The 20,382-nt window shown below is 37.1% G+C and overlaps 2 protein-coding genes, 1 non-coding gene and 1 pseudogene across 5 annotated transcripts; all 4 read left to right on the forward strand.

Annotated features, from left to right (window-relative positions):
- The first annotated feature begins 1,349 nt into the window (after positions 1–1,349).
- Positions 1,350–7,619, forward strand: LOC147283955 (glutathione hydrolase 1-like). 2 transcript variants are annotated; one of them, XM_086245098.1, is made up of 7 exons: positions 1,350–1,562; positions 2,548–2,894; positions 3,648–4,163; positions 4,305–4,540; positions 5,308–5,569; positions 6,317–6,454; positions 7,089–7,619. In XM_086245098.1, exons 1-7 carry the CDS (start codon positions 1,556–1,558, stop codon positions 7,326–7,328), a joined length of 1,746 nt encoding a protein of 581 aa, XP_086101224.1. In that variant the 5' UTR covers positions 1,350–1,555; the 3' UTR covers positions 7,329–7,619. The 2 variants fall into 2 exon arrangements, with proteins under 2 accessions (XP_086101224.1, XP_086101223.1); XM_086245097.1 differs by lacking the exon at positions 1,350–1,562 and adding an exon at positions 1,947–2,263.
- Positions 7,620–8,329: 710 nt separating this feature from the next.
- LOC147283956 (signal recognition particle RNA) lies at positions 8,330–8,632 on the forward strand. The gene has a single exon (XR_015122605.1).
- Positions 8,633–10,734: 2,102 nt separating this feature from the next.
- On the forward strand, positions 10,735–13,727 carry LOC147283957 (pentatricopeptide (PPR) repeat-containing protein). Its single transcript, XM_086243750.1, has 3 exons — positions 10,735–10,855; positions 10,951–13,432; positions 13,595–13,727. The coding sequence occupies exon 2, from the start codon at positions 10,977–10,979 to the stop codon at positions 13,332–13,334; it is 2,358 nt and encodes a 785-aa protein (XP_086099876.1). The 5' UTR covers positions 10,735–10,855; positions 10,951–10,976; the 3' UTR covers positions 13,335–13,432; positions 13,595–13,727.
- Positions 13,728–14,538: 811 nt separating this feature from the next.
- Positions 14,539–16,526, forward strand: LOC147283958 (arabinosyltransferase RRA2-like; annotated as a pseudogene). The gene is made up of 2 exons (XR_015122296.1): positions 14,539–14,738; positions 15,274–16,526. The product of XR_015122296.1 is annotated as an arabinosyltransferase RRA2-like (transcript).
- Positions 16,527–20,382: the final 3,856 nt, after the last annotated feature.

Genomic DNA, 20,382 nt, shown 5'->3' on the forward strand with positions numbered 1-20,382 from the left:
CAACAAAACTAAAACAGGCTAGCTTTTTGGCCAAAATAAATAGCACAAGGCCTTGAAATGCCAATGAGAGAAAAACTTCTATGCAATAGGGATTGGTGATATAGCATCACCAACAGAGAAGAGGAGGTTTGGGACCAACCCTTATCTTTGTTGGTGATGCCACATCACTAATGTCTATTACAAAGAAGTTTTTCAGAATCATCCAATAAAACTGAAACAATTGCTAAGAGAGGGGAAAGTTGCCTAAGGGAGGGCTCTCAAAGATTGAAAGTTGCGCAAACAAAATTGAAACAACTACTAAGAGAAGGATAAGATTGAAAATTGCAGTCATTTATAAATTTTTAGTTTAGATCTTTATCTGAAATTTTGCATTTAAAAAGAAACTACAAATAAAGTCACTTTTTTCATTAACTTACTAATTTTTTTTTTCATTAGAAATATATAAAATTTACTTAGTAATACTTTTATTAGAAGCGTATAGAATTTTCATTAAAAAATGCTTCTTGCATATTCACATGCAAGTTGTATATTGGGGATTGAATGTGAGTTAATTTAGAGGATCCTATTCACAAGGGTCTTTCTATTCATACCTCCCAATTGCTCAATTTACCATTCAATATACTTCATTCGACTTCGCTTGGAGTTTTTGCAAACTTAGTAAAATACAAAGAATAGGTAAGTACTTCTCATCAATGAAATATTTGAAAATTTCATAATAGTCAAAATACATAATAGTCAATGGGCCAGCTCAATTTGGGCAGCTCTATATTATTTCTCATGTTAAATTACTATCATGCCCTTCAAAAATAGTTTGATTCAATTTTAAAAATAATGACTGTCACATATTAAGTTTAAGAATGATACCTGTGTGACAGTTACTAAATAAAAAATGGTAACTGTGTGGTATTTTGAAAAAGTTCAATGACTAATTTGTAATATTGAAGTATTTATAGATTTTTTTGTAATTGACCCCCTTTTTTTTTCATTTTTTAGTTTATTTTATTAATTTATTAAGGATAAAATAGAAAACATTGAGAAAAAACTTCAGAGAAAACTTGCATTAGAAAAGTTATGGTTGTCAAAAAAATAAAAAAAATGAAAAGACATTATAGACAAACATCATGGCCCGATAGCCCACTAAGTCCGCTAGCCCATTAGCCCACCACATTCCCCCTACAAGGCTACAACTGGTCAACTGCCACTCGCCAGTGGACTCTGTTTTCTCCGTATCCAGAATTTGAAATAGGCCATGAAAAAAGCAAGGTTTTAGAACAGCCAACAGTGTGAGGCCAAAAAAGAAGAGCCAAAGAAAAAGAAAAAGAAAGACATTGACTTTTGAGCTCAGTTATACCACTGACATGAAACTTGCCGCATCTACCACTACCTATCCCTTAATCCCATTTATGGCTTTCTGGTGCACGCGTATTGGGCAGTTGTACACATATGCTAGTTTCAGCAACCCATTCGCTGCCAGCAGATTACCTGCTAGTCAGGTAGAGCAAGAAGAAGAACGTGAAAGAGGAATTGTTAAAGCTGAACTCTTTAGAGGATTATCATGGCATGTGAGTGACTCTGGGGGTTTTTTTGTCTGTTGTAGTAAATGGGTTTTCAATGTTTTCTCATGTCATATACCTTGTTTCATTTAATTAGGAACTACAATGGGAATGACTTGTGAGAGAACTTTGCAAAGAATAAGATAAGCAAAGATGGTAAAACCAAAGAGTCTGATTATACATGGTGCATAGCCCAATAGGAACAACAAAACAATCTAAAGAAGAGAAACAATGAAGAATCAAATGGGTGAAACTTTAATCAACTATTGAATTTACAAAAGCTATTTTGAAGAATTTAAATGTGAACCGTAACTTGTCCCAGGGGAAAAAGTTACACAAAGGTTATATCTTATAACTCTAATATATATATTCCATAGATCAATTTTGAGAATTTTCTTCTTAGGGAAAGAGAATATAAACTAAGAGAAGAAAAAAATTTTGAAAGAAGGAAAAAGTTCTGAAAAGTTTGTTTCTAGGAAGAAAAGGTTCTGAGAACCGTGTTTGCTAGTGTCCATTCTGTACCATGCTTTTCAGTTTTAGCAAATCACAGCCTCTCTCCCTTAACCAATTTATTTTCTCCTTAGTTGTTTTTCCTACTCACACGAGCCCATATCCTTGCTTTTCTATCAATCTCTAATTCTAATCTTCCCCCCCATCTGATATTATGATCCGGTATAGACCGAAATTCCGTTATGGTCCAATTCTGACCGGTAATAGATACCAGGGCTTTGCAATATTTGATTGATCACAATTCTGTATATTCCATTTACTATAGAAGTTCCCAGGGAATTCATTAGAGGAATGTTTCCAATAAAAATTGTTTGTTCTTGCATATCCCTACTGTTTTTCCAAATTAATCCCGCGGATACATAGAATTCCGATAGTGATCCTGCTGCTGGCCCTTTATATTCATTTGACCAAGTGTTTCAGATTGTGTTTTTCTGATTGATTTGTATAATGGGAACCTCAACAATATTGAATCCTTTGGTTGCAGATCCTCTGCTGTTGCTGCTTACCATTACATGTCTCTTCTTTTCACTATTGCCTCCTACATCAAGCCTCAATACTGTGAGTGGTTCAACTAAACATAGGCGAGAGGTAATTTTAGCACGCCATGGTGCTGTTGCCACTGATGATGGCAGGTGTTCCAGAATTGGGATGGATGTTCTTCGTGAAGGAGGTCATGCTGTTGATGCATCAGTGGCTGCTACTCTGTGCTTAGGGGTTGTGAGTCCAGCATCAAGTGGCATAGGTGGAGGAGCCTTCATGCTTATCAGGCAAGCAAGTGGGAAGGCACAGGCCTTTGATTTTAGAGAAACTGCCCCCTTCCAAGCTTCTGAGGTCTAAACTGCTTGACTGAATTCCTTCTTTAATTGCTTTTCACTTGAGTTACAGTAGTTATCAATTAAGTCAACTATTGTGACAATGAATCTTTTCTTCTTTTATTTTTCCGTGGAGAAAAAGAAAGTTACTGATAAGGAGTACCATATTCTAGCTGTTTTTGATATATGCATTATCTTTACCTTAAATATATGAAATTTCATTTTTCATAAATATATGTTCTTTTTGGGATCATCAGAGATGTATACTTTATTGTTGTTGAGAAATGCTTATTAGTCATTAGACATTTCTCATGACTTGAGCTTAATTAGAGATTTGGGTTGCTTGGTTAGAAGCTATTTCCACCAGGGTAAAGGCAGACAAATGGAATCAAAAGAATTCCCGGCTGATTTGATACTAATGATCTTTCAAATTTATCAACTCATCATTATTATTCCGAAACATGCATTATTGTCCATTAAAGTTCTTCCATAAGGATTTTGAATGAGTCTGGTGCATATATATCTTTCGTTGAAGCCCTTGTCCCTATTAATGAGACCTGGATTAGCACATGTGCTATAACTAAATAATTTTCTTAGATTTAATATTTTGTTTTCGCAACACATAAAGTTTAGTATTAATTTATATCTATAATTTAGTTACAAATTTCAGATATAAGTTAGTTTGACACCTATGACCTTGTGTCACTTTATGAACTTCATATATACCATATTTGATCTTCCAATCACTCCTGTTAGATTTTTCAACTTTCAGAATATGTATGCTGGCAATGCTACTCTGAAAGCTAAAGGTCCTCTCTCCATAGCAATTCCAGGGGAACTGGCAGGCCTGCACAAAGCTTGGAAACAACATGGAAGGCTTCCATGGGAAAGGCTTGTAAGGCCTGCTGAGCGTCTTGCTCGCTTGGGATTTAAGATTTCGCCATACCTGAACATGCAGATGGGTAGATCAGAACCAGGAATCTTGGCAGATGAGGGACTTCGTCATATATTTACATCAAATGGCAGTCTCTTGCAGACTGGTGAGACATGCCGTAACAGGAAACTGGCACAGACACTCAGAAAAATTTCAAAGTTTGGTCCTGCCGCCTTGTACAATGGATCGATTGGATCCCAATTGGTTAGAGATGTTCACAAGGTTGGAGGAATACTAACAATGAAGGATTTGCAAAATTATAGAGTTAAAGTGAGAAAACCAGTATCTACTGACATTCTAGGGCTTAAAATACTAGCTATGCCTCCTCCTTCTGGAGGTCCTCCAATGATACTTGTAAGTATATCTCTGTTCTGGCATTAATGTTACCTCTTTTGTTTTGTTTTGTTTTGTTTTTTTGTTTTTTCCTTTTGATTAAAAAAAAGAACTCTAAATATGTATATGAATGGACTATCCTTGTCAATTCCACTGCCGCAGATGCTAAACATTCTTTCTCAATATGGAAATGCTTCTGGAATTTCTGATCCTCTTTGGATCCATCGAGAAATTGAATCTTTGAAACATGTGTTCGGCGTGAGGATGAAGCTTGGTGATCCTGACTTTGTTAATGTGACTAAAGTTCTGGCTGATTTTCTTTCTCCTAAGTTTGCTGAGGAGTTAAAGAAGACCATAGATGACAACAAGACTTTTGATCCCAGCCATTATGGTGGCAGGTAAGTTGTTTCATTGGCAAGGAAGTTAATTATCTGTTAGATTATACATAATAATTAATTGTTCTTCTTTTGGTTACCAAATTTTATTTGATATATACCAAATTTCCTATCTCTGCTGTCCAAGATTTGCTGATATAAATTCTGTGTCTTGTTAAATGATTGGACCTGTAGATGTATGCACTTGAGTTGCAAGGCTTTAGTGTGCATAGAACTGCTATTGCAATGCAACATGTTAGGGCCACATCATATTATTAGCTTTTGTATTCTTGGTGACAAAGCTGTGGTTTAAAATTTAGTTCTCTTGTAAAGTAATTAACCATCTTTATAGAATGATTTTTCAATCAAGAAGGTAAAAAGTGGTGGTACATTGAATTTTTTTTTATTCTGTTTACTTTGCTACTCCAGTTTCTTAGAAGTTCATATGACTTGTATTGCATCTAGTTTCAGATGAAGGGAATGATGTCTACATATATACAAGAATGAGTACAAAGATGTGTTACATCTGGGACACTAGAATGAGGATAGCTGATAAGCACAACATAGGAACACTGTGCTTGCAAATTACTGCAATTATTTGTTAAAAAGATAACAAATCACTTAACTAATCCATTCATATTGGCTGTTAACAATGGATAGAACCCTTAATACATATTCTCAAAATATAAGACTTTATCTCACATCTTTCCCCTATACTTATAGATGCCCTTTTACATATCCTCAAAATCTAATGACTTTATTGTTTATACCGAATCCTTGTTTCCTAACAGGTGGAGTCAGATCAACGATCATGGCACCAGCCATTTGTCGGTCATAGATTATGAGCAAAATGCTATCTCCATAACTACTACTGTGAACGGATATTTTGGTGCACAGATACTATCAGAAAGTACGGGAATAATCTTAAACAACGAAATGGATGATTTCTCTATGCCTGGAAATGTTTCTACAGGTCCACCGCCAGCACCAGCCAATTTTGTCAGGCCAGGAAAAAGGCCATTATCATCAATGACACCTTCCATAGTCCTGAAGGTAATGCATAACCAATAAGGAAAGAAAAGAGAGAATAGAAGAGGGAGATAAAAAGAGGGGAAGAAAAAAGAACAATAGGAAGACAATGAGATTTCAATAGTTTATCATTCAAGTCTGTCCCCTAAAGAGTGCAGACTGAAAATCACATCAAAATGAAGTCCCTTAATCAAATTAAATGTGGTAGTATGAGCATTTGTAAATTTGGAGCTTCAACCAATTTGTCCTTTAACGTTGGAAGTAATTTTACAAAATTAACAAAGAATTTTTTTCGGCCATCCAATTAGATTGATCAAGAACTAGAAAATCAACAGTTGAAAATGCTTCTTACAGGATCATTAAATGGCAATATGGCATACTTCTTCCTTAGGGTTTTCCTCTTCCACAATTAATTCCTCATCATATGTTTCTTGAGCTTTAGAATTTTCCTTGCCTTGCTTGGTGTCAACCTCATACTCTTCTAATTCAAAGAGAAGTTTTATGCAATCTTTGGCTATTACAATATCTACGACCTTTGCTCTTCAGACTTTTCTTTATGCTATTCATGATGATGTGGGGTCAGGAGAGAAGAGTTTTGCTCCGCACCTTCTTCTTTTATATCATTTTCTTGATCTGGTTTAACGCGAGTCACATACAGTATAATACAACATTGGCCGTAAAATTTTATGCCTAGCTGCCTAAACTTTTTGTTTTCTATGCAGTGTATTCCTGTTTAATATTTCCATGTGTCTTCTTTATATGCTTTGACAGGATAATCAACTGAAAGCAGTAGTAGGTGCAAGTGGGGGATCTATGATCATTCCTGCAACTGCAGAGGTCCTCTTAAATCATTTTGCAAGGGGAATGAATCCACTCTCTTCTGTCATGGCTCCAAGGGTCTATCATCAGGTTTATACCTCCTCTCTCTCTCTCTCTCTCTCTCTCTCTCTCTCTCACGACTCCAAGGGTGTGCCAGTATGTGTACAGTACATGCTGTATGGTAAGGCTGGTAACTGCTAATGCTGACATTTTAAACCAAGAAAGGGTACGTCATTGGTTTTAAGATATGTTATTTGACTGACAACCATAAGTTCCTGATTACTGTCAAGGTTCTAATATTAGAGCTGAGTTTCCAGTTTAAAACATCTTTTTGAAAGTTCATTTGTGGGGTCTGGGTTTTCAATAAATATATTGCATGTCCCTTGCAGGAGTGCTACTCATAGCATTTGTTGATTTATAACCAAATCATAATGAATTTTAGGTTGTTAAGACTTGAACCATAATTTCTCATGCTACAGGACTTGATCAATGCATAATCTTAGGATTGAGGGCTGTCTCGTTTTTTGATTTATTTCAGCAATTGGCTAACATATAATTATGTTTAGGTGATGCAGCTTATTGCCACCCTCAACCCATTATGTACCTTTTGTATTTTGTTTGATTAGTACAAGAGGCTTACGTGTTTTTTTTACCCTTCAGCATACCCTAACCTAGTTTTCAATTGAAACTTGTAATCTGATATATTAAATTTCTGTCCAAGCAGCTATTTCCTAATGTCGTTCGTTATGAGAATTGGACAACCGTGCTTGATGATCACTTTGAAATTCCTGTTCAAACCCGAAAATCCCTACAGAAGAAGGGCCATGTCCTAGAGCCTCTTGCTGGTGGGGCTATTGTCCAGTTTATAGTTCAACAGATAGAGCCCTTGAAGAAAAATGGAGGCACGCGAGAGATTGTGGCAGTGAGTGACCCAAGAAAAGGTGGGTTTCCTGCTGGTTTCTGAAATGGTGGATTAGTATTATGGAATTGAAGCTAGTCATTGCTCTCCTTCCCATGCTAATTTATTTTCCCCCTTTTCCATTATGGTGAGTAATTCAGTCAAATTTCTTTGTTTAGTAGAGTTCATTTTTCTGACCAAAAACTTAGAGTTCATTTGGTTTTTTGTTCCAGAAAAAATGCACCATAGTTTTGCTCATCTTCCATTTTGATGGCATATTGATTGTTCAATTGTAAACAATAAAGAGACGCTAATGCAAAAGAATTTAAGAAAATAATACTGAAATTGTTAGCTTCACTGCTGAAATGGATATGTTGAAATGCAATATAAGTGTTTCTTTCTAAAATTGATACCTATGAATAGATTCTTTCTTATAAATAGATATTCATATTCTTCCAATACTGCCATGAGATCATTATTCTAGTAGTCCATGAGTAGATACAAGGATATGAGAATTTTTGAGTGACTACAAGAAGATGTAAAGATATATAGAATCGGATTTAGCTTCACCAAATGTACGACACCAAAGTACACACTAATAAGAATAATAAGAATACAGTCCAAATTCAACCAAGACAAAATAACACCACATTAAAAAATACGACATGAACACACTAAAACAAGACACGTTGCTAGGTCTACATGAAACTAAAGAAATGAAGTGTGAGACAAGGCTTGGAATTTGGAGAAGCATTTGAATCGTTTGGACACTATATATGTCTAAGTTGTATTATACCCAACATAAAAACTCGAAACATATTCAGCGGCAAAAAAAGAAAAAGAAAAGCTTCAAACTCTTGATTTGGGCAATTTTGAATGTTTCTCCACCACTAGTGTAAGTTCAACTCCCTAAACTGGTATTAAAAAAATACAGACTGATTGATTATGGACGAAATTCTGAGCTTCCAAATAGAGCTTTTAAAGTCATTATCATAAGTAAAAATCCCACATCGCCAAAATGAACAAAGACACTACGCTTTATAATCCTTGAACCTGATCGCTCTATCGCCGAGCTGAGCAACGACAGCTTGCAACCCATGTGGGGGCATTAAGGTGTTGGAACATTGACTTGGTCTAGCGGGTCGGGTTATTGTGGCTTGTTTCTGACCCGCCCGTTCCAAGCAAGGAGCTGGGCTATGTGGATTGGGCGAAGGCCGAGGTCACATGGCTTCTAGAGTGGAGGGCAAAGCGTGAGGCTGGGTTCACAGAGCAGCGACTACCTCCCTCTCCGGGCAGTGGAAGGATAACGGGTCGGTGCCACCCTGATCCACCATGGCCCGCTAGACTCTGCTAATCGGACCAACACTTATTTTTTTTTTCTGGAAAATTTTATCTGATATCTGAGTGGTCTTCTCCAAATATGATTTTAATCTTACCAATTTGTTTTCTGGGTGAAATGGTAAATGGAAAAGAAATTAAAACAAAACCCTGTCTCAGAACTTTTCTGTGGTTTGCTTTTCTTTGTGCACCCATTGGATGTGAATTTGGTTGGCAATTGACCAATTTCATCGAGGAATATAATTGTGTCTCCACAATGTTTATCTTTTCATGATTGTAAAGACATGAAGTAGCATATATCTCAAGTTGTGCTACAATTTGGATTAACTATCTTGCCCTTGTCATATGTTTCCAGTGACTACTCTCTATTTAAAGGACAATGGCATGTTCAAGCGCCTTGTGCTGAAATACTTTGTGATCTTTATAGAATTTGTAAGCATGTTTATCAGAGTTTGTATATGTTTTTTTGCATCATATTTTTGTATGGAAGTTAACATGAATTTCAGGCTTTTTGGGAAAGTTAACTCTGACCTTGAGGTTTAAAAGTCTACTCGGTTATGAATTATGATTTAGAGAATTTAAGATTTAGGGTTTTCATTGGGACAATATTAGTGATTTAGTGTAATGTAAAAATAGTGATGGCTAGACTGTAATTGTCACTAAGATATGTTAATATGGACTATTGCACTAGTGTAAGTGCCATTGAATTAAAATTGGCATGGACATAGAATAATTTCTAGTTACAAAAAATACAGTGGAAGGTTTTTGAATAAAATAAATTTACGCAACGGATTTATTATTAAATACCTCTTAAAGAATTATAATGAAAAAATACAGTTGGACCTGGCTCTCTTCTTTTCTTTGGTGATGTATTAGTTTATTTAGTTTGACTGAATGAATTTTTAAAATATAAATAAATAAAAGGGCTTTTGTTTTAAAGTCGAGTTAAAAAATAAGTCTGATAATCTAGCCAACGCGCTACAATTACTTATAGATATACCCTTTATATCTTTTCTTACATAAATATGTCGAAAACTAATGAAACCAACATAAAACACATAATTCATACTTTATGGAGTCACATCCACCTGTGTAGAAGAGCACAATGGGCCGAAAGGGCTTTTGTTTTAAAGTCCAGTTAAAAAATAAGTATGATAACCTAGCCAACGCGCTACAATTACTTATAGATATACCCTTTATATCTTTTCTTATATAAATATGTCAAAAATTAATGAAACCAACATAAAATACATAATTCAAACTTTATGGAGTCACATCCACCTGTGTAGAAGTGTACAATGGGCTAGGCCGGCTCGAATCCGGCACGGGCCCAACCCGTTTAAAGTGGGCCCGTTAATAAGTGGGCTGGGTTGAGCCCGACCCATACTGGGCCAATGTTTTCTATCCCGTTGGGCTGGTCTGGCCTGAACCCATTTTGTGTTGGGCCGGCTCGAGCCCGTTACGGGTTTGGGCCGGTCCGTTTGTATTAGTATTTTTCTATTTTTAAAAAAATTTACTATTAGTCTTGTTTTAATTTTTAATTTTGATTTTTGTGGTGAAATTAGATAAAAAATGAAATGAAAGCAGTAAAAAATTCAAAAATTTGATAGAAAATAGAATGACATTAAGGACTATTTGATTTATTACACAATAATAGAAGCTTAAAATAATTAATCGGACCAGCCCGGCCCAGCACGAGCCTGACACGACCCATTATTGGGTGGGCCATGGGCCATGGGCCAGGCTGGGCTTAAGGTTTAAAATAATTGGGCCGGCCCAATTATTAAATGAGTCGGCTCAAGCACGGCACAAAGCACGAATGAGCCAACTTTAAATAGACCAGGCCAGGCCGGCTCATTGTACACAACTACACCCGTTTTATAATGTAAAAATGATTGTTACTAATTGTCACTGTCGAACAGTTACAATTTGTTTAGTTTAAAAAAAAAAACATGCCGAGCGTTCGACACAAAAAATACAAAGAAAGTTATAACATGGACCTTTTGTCACAAAGTGAATTTATTTGTTATTGTAACATTTTAGGTGGATTTAGTTAATTGGATATCAAATGAGCTTTAAAAAAAGGTCCTAAATATGGGATTAAACAAAGAAACAAACCCAAACAAGAAGAAGAAAAAAAAAAAAAAAAAAAACAGGGGGACACTGTTTTGGCCCTTTTGGGGCTTAACCTGTTTGTTTCCAACGGCTCTTTCCGGTTTGCGCCGCCAACTTCACTCAATTTCCCGCCAGCTAAGGTCGTGTAAACCTCTCTCAAACATGAATATGATTGTTTTATCTTGTTTTAATTATTTATGAAATCTGTAATTCTAATTTATGGTACTTCCTTCAGATTAGTCTCTAAAGACTCTAATTCTAATGGAGTCCCCAAATCCCCCCTCTCTTACCACTTTGTCGGATTTCTACGCATATCAACTCCAAGAAAGCCTCAAAAAGAGAGACCCATTTTCTGGAAAATCAATCCATGCCCAAATCATCAAATCTGGGCTTCACCTCGGTGTGTTCTTGATGAATAATCTCATGAACTTGTACATGAAAACTGGGTCTCCTTTGGATGCTCACCGTGTGTTTGATGAAATGCCTGTGAGAAATACATTTTCGTGGAATACAATTCTCTCTGCTTATGCAAAGCAGGGTAGGTTTGATGCAGCACGTAGAGTTTTTAGTGAAATGCCCGAACGCGACTCTGTTTCGTGGACTTCGATGATTGTGGGTTATAATCAGATGGGTCGTTATGGTAATGCGATTCAGATGTTTGTAGAGATGATTTCAGATGGAGTTCCGGTGACCCAGTTCACGGTTACTAATATTCTTTCCACATGTGCTGCCATTGAGGCCTTGGATATTGGTCGGAAGGTTCACTCGTTTGTTGTTAAGCTTGCGTTCGGTACTTATGTTTCTGTTGCGAACTGCCTTCTAAACATGTATGCAAAATCTGGTGATCCAAGGACAGCAAAGATTGTTTTTGATAGGATGAGATTGAAAAGCATATCGAGCTGGAATGCTATGATTTCTTTACATATGCAATGTGGTCGTGTTGACCTTGCTGTTGCCCAGTTTAACCAAATGACGGAACGTGACATAGTTTCCTGGAATTCAATGATTTCAGGATACAATAGGCATGGACTTGATATGGAAGCTCTGACTATCTTCTCAAGTATGCTGAAGGAATCTTTTTTAAAGCCCGATAAGTTCACCTTGGCAAGCGTTTTGTCAGCTTGTGCTAACCTTGAGAAGCTGGAACTTGGGAAACAAATCCATGCTCTTATTATAAGAGCTGGGTCTGACATATCTGAAGTAGTGGAAAATGCTTTGATATCAATGTATGCTAAGTCTGGTGGGTTGGAATTTGCTCAAAAGATTTTAGAGCAAAGGGGGACTTCAGATCTCAATGTTATAGCATTCACCGCCCTTTTGGATGGATACATAAAGGTTGGGGATATAAACCCGGCCAGGCAGATATTTGACTCATTGAGAGACCGTGATGTAGTTGCATGGACAGCAATGATTGTTGGTTATGTACAGAATGGGTTGAATAATGATGCTTTGGAGTTATTCAGGTCAATGATAAGATTGGGTCCCAGGCCAAACAGTTACACCTTAGCAACTATGTTAAGCGTCGGCTCAAGCTTGGCTTCTTTGGATTATGGAAAACAAATTCATGCAAGTGCCATAAGATCAGGAGAAGTGTCTTCGGTTTCTGTGAGCAATGCTCTAATTTCCATGTATTCCAAAGCCGGAAGCATTGGTGGTGCACAGCAAGTATTCAATCTGATTCACTGGAACAGAGATACCATTTCTTGGACTTCCATGATTCTAGCCCTGGCTCAACATGGTCTTGGGGAAGAAGCCATCGAACTTTTCGAGAAGATGCTGTCACTTGGTATTAAGCCTGATCATATAACCTACGTTGGGGTGCTCTCTGCCTGTACACATGTGGGATTGGTGGAACAGGGCAGGAGCTACTATAATTTGATGAGGAATGTGCACAAAATTGAACCTACCCATAGCCATTGTGCATGCATGATTGATCTGTTTGGGCGTTGTGGATTGCTTCAAGAAGCATTTAATTTCATACAGAGCATGCCAATTGAACCAGATGTTGTAGCTTGGGGTTCACTTTTATCTTCTTGTAAGGTTCATAAAAATGTAGATCTGGCTAATGTTGCAGCAGAAAAATTGCTCCTTATTGAACCAGACAACAGTGGGGCCTACTCAGCCCTTGCTAATTTGTATTCAGCTTGTGGAAGATGGGAAGATGCTGCACAAGTTAGAAAGTCAATGAAGGATAGGAGAGTGAAGAAAGCCCAAGGAGTTAGTTGGATTCAGATTCAAAACAAAGTCCATGTGTTTGGGGTTGAAGATGGAGGCCACCCACAGAAAGATGCAATCTACAAGGCGATGGAAAAGATCTGGAAAGAGATTAAAAATATGGGTTTTATTCCTGACACCGAATCAGTATTGCATGACGTTGGTGAAGAAGCGAAGGAGAAGATGCTTAAATATCACAGTGAGAAACTAGCCATTGCATTTGGGCTAATAAGTACTCCAGAGAACACGACACTAAGGATCATGAAGAACCTCAGAGTTTGTAATGACTGTCATGCTGCCATTAAATATATATCCAAGCTTGTGGGCAGAGAAATCATTGTGAGAGATTCTACTCGTTTTCACCATTTTAAGGATGGGCTGTGTTCTTGTCGGGATTATTGGTAGGCATAAGAATGAGGATTTAACGGTAGTGTGATGTTCAAGTGTACAGAGATTAAATTGTGGGCTCATTCCCTAACATCTTAAGCTTTTGAGATCCAGTGGTAATCTAACATGATATCAGAGTTCTCCTTGGTTGTGATTGAAAAATAGTGATTATTCTGCTGGCCCTATAAATTTATTTGACTAAATGTTTATCAGATTGTGTTTTTTCTGATTGATTTGTATAATGAGGAACTCAAAAATATTGAATCCTTTGGTTGCAGATCCTCTGCTGTTGCTGCTTACCATTATACTTCTCTTCTTTTCATTGTTAACTCCTACTTCAATCCTCAAGCTTTGAGTGGTTCAACCAAAAATTGGTGAGAGGTAATTTTAGCATGCCATTGTGCTGTTGCCACTGATGATGGCAGATGTTCTAGAATTGGAATGTATGTTCGTTGTGAAGGAGCTGATGCTGTTGATGCATCAGTAGCTGCTACTCTGTGCTTAGGAGTTGTGAGTCCAGCATCAAGTGGCATTGGTGGAGGAGCCTTCATGCTTATCAGGCAAGCCAGTGGGAAGGCAGAGGCCTTTGATTTTAGAGAAACTGCCCCCTTGCTTCTGAGGTCTAAACTGCTTGACTGAATTCCTTCTTTGAATGCTTTTCACTTGAGTTCATACAGTAGTTATTCATTAAGTCAAATAATCTTTTCTTCTTTTATTTCACTTGACCACCATATTCTAGCTGTTTTTGATATACAGTTTCTTTACATCAAATATCTGAAATTTCATTTTTCATAATAGACATTCTTTTTAGGGTCATCAGAAATGTATGCTTTATTGTTGTTGAGAAATGCTTATAAGTCATTAGACATTACCCATGACTTAAGTTTGATTAGAGATGTGGGTTACTTCGTTAGAAGCTTTTTCCACCAGGGTTTAGGCAGACAAGTGGAATCAAAAGAAAGCCTGGCTGATTTGATACTAATGATCTGTTAAATTTATCAACTCATCATTATTATTCCGAAACATGCATTATTGTCAATTAAAGTTCTTGGGTAATTTAATTAAATAACCCAATAAGCTTTTAGTCAACCACTCTCTGAAATGATGGCCAAAAAAAAAAAAAAACCATTGTCTGAAATGAAGTTGTCAATACCAACTTCACCTCTCTCTTACTATCTCTCTCTCTCAAGTTTCAACTCAAACAGAGCTGAGAAGTGAAGGCATGGTGGCTCACAGGGAGGGGCCGTCGATGAGGAACAGCAGCAACAGCAACGCGCACTCTGCAAATTGAGGGTTGCTATTGCCATAACAATTGGACTCCTTCTCGGCTGTGTCTTCGCCTTCTTCTTCCCCAATGGCTTCATTTTCCTTTCCAATCAGGTCCCTATTCTCAATCGCTGCTTCGCCAACTCAATGTCCCAGGTTCCTCCTAATCTTTTCCTTCATGGGTTGTTTTCATTTTCTTCAGTTTTCTTATGTTACTTGGTTTTTGTAGCTCTCTATTTGAGTGGTCATTGGGTGCTTGAAAGTTTGAGAATTTTATTGAATGGGTAATAGTGCTTGAGATTTTTGAAATTTGATGCAAAATGAACCCCTTGACTTGAGCTTTTAGTGTATTGACTTCTGATTCAAACCAAGTAAATTTTATTGATCTGTGTGTGCTCTGTCCCTAAAGAAAAAGACACTGCGTGTGTAATACTAAAGCTGATAAATTGACATCCTCAATGTATCTATGTTTTTCTTTTACAGGTTCCAAAGATAAGTAGTTTGATTTGAATTTTCATGGATGTTTTCTAGCACTTTCATTTCCCATATGGGGATTTGCGTGAACCTTTTGGCGATGAGATGAAAATGATTTATGCATACTCAATCTGATCATTTAATGGCCATGCATATTAGCTGTTAAGGTGCAAATTTGAGATTCAAATATTCATTATTTTAGTCATTTGTGCACTAGGTTGGTTCCACCCTATGTGAATCATCTGAACGGATCAACCTGTTGAAGTCGAGTTTGTGGTAGAATCAGAGAAAAATGCTGAGTTAAAAAGCAGGTTAGGGAATTGACAGAAAAAATTCGGTTGGCTGAACAAAGGAAAGATCAGGCAGAGAAACAGGTCCTTGTGTTGGGTGATCGGAAGAAAGCTGGGCCTTTTGGTACTGTGTCAAAGGCTTAAGAACCAACCCCAGTGTTCTTCCTGATGAATCTGTGAATCCAAGATTGTCAAAGATTTTGGAGAAAGTTGCTGTTAATAAAGAGCTTATAGTTGCACTAGAAAATTCAAATGTGAAGGAGATGTTGGAGGTATGGTTCACTAATATTAAGAGAGTGGGCATCCCCAATAATATAGTTGTTGCTTTGGATGAAGAAATTGCCAGATACTGTGAATCAAAAGATGTTCCAGTCTATAAGAGAGGCCTAGATAAAGGCAACGATTCAGTTGCGAGAAATGGAGGGAACCATGCCCTCTCTGGGTTGAAGTTTCATATATTGAGGGAGTTTTTGCAGCTGGGATATAGTGTTCTTCTTTCGGATGTTGATATTGTGTACTTGCAAAACCCTTTTGATCATCTTTATCATGATTCGGATGTAGAGTCCATGACTAATGGCCATAATAATAGCATTGCTTATGGCTTTATGAAGTCTTTGATGAACCTGGAATGGGTTGGGCTCGGTATGCTCATACAATGCATATGTATGTTTATAACTCTGGTTTCTTCTAGATTAGACCGACAATTCCTTCAATTGAGTTATCGGATCGTGTAGCTGGTCGGCTTTCTAGGGAGCCAAACTCTTGGGACCAGGCAGTTTTCAATGAGGATCTCTTTTTCCCCTCTTATCCTGGGTATGATGGACTTCATGCTTCCAGGAGAAGTATGGATTTCTATCTCTTCAAGAATAGCAAGGTCCTCTTCAAGACTGTGAGGAAAGATGCTAATCTGAGCATACTCAAGCTGGTAATTGTTCATGTTAATTACCATCCTGATAAGCTTCCGCGAATGATCGCAGTTGTGGAGTTTTATGTTAACGGAAAGCTGGATGCACTAAAACCTTTTCCTGATGGTTCAGATTAGTAAAGATTGTTTTGTTCCTGTTACTCTTACACACCTTGGTATTTGGATGCTCTGTGTTCAAAAGAATTGTAACGTAAAATTTCCAAAGTATACATGTAGGTTAAATGACCTATTTGTGAATGTTTGAAATATTTTAGGAATGACTGCCATTAAAATGCTCATTTGCCATGCGTGGACTTCTGTAGCTTGGTACTCTTTAACATAAAAAAACCTTTGTATATTTACATATAAAAAAGAGGGCTGCTATTTGCACACCCTTAAATTTCTTTTTGCACACCTTTTTTAAAAGAAATAAGAAAAATCAAAGGGAAAAGACTCTTCTCTCCTTCTCTCACCCAAAGTCCAATTCCATTTTCTCTCTTTGCACACCCCCCCATCAATAGAAGAAAAAAAAAACCACACACCAGCCCATTTCCCTCCCTCACCCCGACCAAAAAAACACACACACCAGCACACACACCAGCCCCGATCTTAAGAAAGAGGAGGGTGGTCCGGTCTCCCAACTCCGCCGGAAACGGAATCAACGCCGGCGTGGTGCTTTTGGTTTCGGCGCCGTCGTTGGTTTTTTGGGTGGTTGGCGGGTGTGGAGAGGAAGTGTTTGGTGGGTGTCTCGTCGCCTGGTTCGCCGGCGAATGCCACCGGGTTGAGGAGATCGAGTTGCAGCGAATGTTCGGTGGGTGGCTGCCGAAGGAAACTCAAATTTTCAACGAATGGCTGCCGAACGAACCCGCCAGTTTCGGCGGATGACTACCGAACGGCCTGTGAAGCTCATCCTTTTGGCTGGCACTGCGGCGTGGTAGTGCAAGCTGGGCAGAGCTGTCGAGCGCGAGCTCATTTGCGTTGACGGCGTGGTCGGGCGTTGGGGCTTCTTGGCTGTGCGAGCTTGGCATGGTGGTGGGCGCGGGGAGGGTGGTGCAGCAGAGAGGAGAGAGAGAATGAGAGGAGAATGGTGTGCATGCAGGGAGGGTGGTGCTGCTGCACGGGTGTGTGTTGACAGAGAAAGAGAGAGAGGGAAGGAGAGAGATGGGGGTGTGTGGGTGTGTAATGAAATGAGAGTATTTTGGTAATGAGTTAGGTGTGTGTTGAGAGGTTTTGAATTTGAGATGAGAGTGTAGGATGTGTAAGAGAAAAAAAGAGAAAAATGGTGTGCAAAAAGAAATTTAGGGGTGTGCAAATAGCAGCCCTCATAAAAAAACTCTTTGTGCTCTTGCATGAATACAATTTTGCATTTCACTTGTATTTACAAACTAAAAACAGAGACTTGTTTTTCTTTCAATTATGGCCATTCACTTAAGAAATGAAAAAAATCTTTAGAGTTCCACTCTCTTATCCCCTCACTTGAGTCTCAGTTTGCAGAAGTTGGAGCTGACATCATATGTATGCATTGGCCTTATCACATTCATGCTACTATAACCTTTGCAGAAGCCCTTTAATCAGGGCTGGGTTCCCCTTTCTTCTGTTGTTACAAGTACCTCTAGGTTCAGGTTGAAGCATCCATAATATAATTAATATATGCATAATCCTGAGCTCAATTAAGCCATTGATAATTCCCCTTTCAGATCTTTGAATTTCTGAGGGCCCGTTTGGTATCCTACTCAAAATTTTTTTTTTTCAAAAATTAAGATTTTTTTTTTAATGTGAGTTTTCAAAATCAATTTTTAAAATTTGAAAACGTGTTTGGTATGAAATTTGAAAACAATTTTTAAATTTAAAAAATAATGACATCTAAGAAAAAAGGAAGTATAAAAAAAAAAAAAGAGAAAAACGATGTTTTATTATTTTTAAAAAGAGGCATGTTTTTGAATTTTTTTTTTCTAAAAATTGTTTTTAAAAATGGTCTACCAAACAAGTTTTCTTGACTAAAACTTGTTTTTTTTGTTTTTAAAAACAAAAAATAATTTTTAAATAGAATACCAAACAGACCCTTATATTTTCAGTTGAGCTGCGCTGCAAGTAAATTAATCAAAGCTTGATCATTAACCTGCCTCCATCATTATAACTGGTAACTTAATCTTGGATTTATCATTCATAAACAAAAAGGATAAGCAAAACTCAGAAAACTGGAAAACAGGTATGAAGCCAAAAAGGATCCAAAATCAAAATAACATTTATTAGAAAACATTGTGATGCATCACTAGTCAAATTCCAGCAAAAAAAGCAGGTCTTATCAAATTATGAAATCCCTAATACATTAATAGTATTTTTTTATGGACCTTTCAACTAATTTAAATATCAGCAAAGTTAGCTCCGTAGCCTCAAACTAAATACTAGAGTATCAGGAGTTGAGTTATCTCTGCTTGGAGTTTTTGGTTCAATGTTGTTGCTTTCACCATCAAAAGAGTCAACTTCTACATATTTGAGATCAGAAACTGCATCTGGACCATACATCTTCTCTAGCACATCCAGTTCCATTGGAAATATCAATTTCATGAATTGTTTCTTTCTTCCAGGAGAAGAAACAAAATACTGAATTTTATATTGAATGTGAGAACAATATTATAGGTGAAGCTAAACTCATTATGATAAAATTAATAAAAAAGGTATAAAAAGAGGCAAAGGGTAATCAATAGCTAGAGTTTCGATGACGAACAATTATGGAATTGTTTACTTCATCAAGTTTCTCACACTCCTCGGAAAGCCTCCTTAACTTGTCTGGGAGCTTGGAAACTTCACTTTGCAGCATCTCCGCAATTTCTTGTATAAATATAATACAGGAAAAGAAATCATAGCAAATTTTGTTACAAGATAGGCCTTTGTATTTGGTTTTGACTGACTTTTGGCAGTAATATAAAGTCCTTAATAATTTATAGGCATAAATTCAATTTAGACACATAACTATATATACTATTTCAACAGGGTCCACGAACTTTCAAATATTTTAAATATACACCTGATTTATTATATAAATTGAAAAATGAAATTCCGTCCATCAATTTATTGAGAGATCAGTTAAATGTCAGCTTGGCTTTTGCTAACGGGGATTAATTGGCGACGTGGCACTAACTCAGCATACATTTCCCGCTAAATGAGCAACACATGTCTACTTGACACGAGCTCACACACCCATCACCTCTTTCCCGCTCGTCGAACGCTTTCCTGACCATTTAATCTCCAAAAAACATCACGTTTTTCCTCAAATTCGAATATAAATCTCTTATTTGTGTTCAACGAGCAAGAAAGAGATCATGAGTTTGTAGACCCGTGTTAGGGGTTAGGTGGACCCGTGTCGCTCATTTCCCACCAAATGAGCGACACGGGCCCACAAACTCTCTCTCTCTCTCTCTCTCTCTCTCTCTCTATTATTATTAAATTGTGGGCATGTGTCGCTCATTTGACTGGAAATGTTTGCTGAGATAGTGCTACATCGCCAAGTAATCCCGGTCAGCAAAAGCCAAACTGTCATTTAACTGATCTCTCAACGAATAAATGGACAGAAATTCATTTTTCAATTTAGATCATAGATCGGGTGTATATTTGAAATATTTTAAAGTTCATAGACCCCGTTGAAATAGCTTATATAGTTATGTGTCTAAATTGAATTTATGCCTAAGTTATATATGCATAATGAGAAAGAGAAGGGATTGACAGAAACATTAAAAAATACAAGAGGTTTGAAAAGATTATGTTCATGAATATAAAAAAACACAAATATGTGAAAGATTTTCATCTTTCAATCATAAAATGACCCCCAGCAGTTAACTTTGATGAAATAAATATTAAGGGCAAATATACAACAGATGTAATTTACAATAGAGTCATCATTCTTCAGGTTGTATAAACAAAGAAATAGATCATCATAGCAGCCACCAAAACATTAAAAGTGTGGCATCTAGATTGGAGACTCTATTGATGCTTAGCGATTGTTTGCATGTTACACATTTACAGAAAAGAAATGAGAACACGAGAATTTAGGTAAGCTCAATGTAACAACTGGTCTTCCACCGAAACATCCAAGAGGCATAGCTTTAAAACACCAATTCTTGTCTTTTTTCTT

The sequence above is a fragment of the Dryas octopetala genome, chromosome 5 (assembly GCF_963921425.1).
Source record: "Dryas octopetala chromosome 5, drDryOcto1.1, whole genome shotgun sequence".
Taxonomy (NCBI): domain Eukaryota; kingdom Viridiplantae; phylum Streptophyta; class Magnoliopsida; order Rosales; family Rosaceae; genus Dryas; species Dryas octopetala.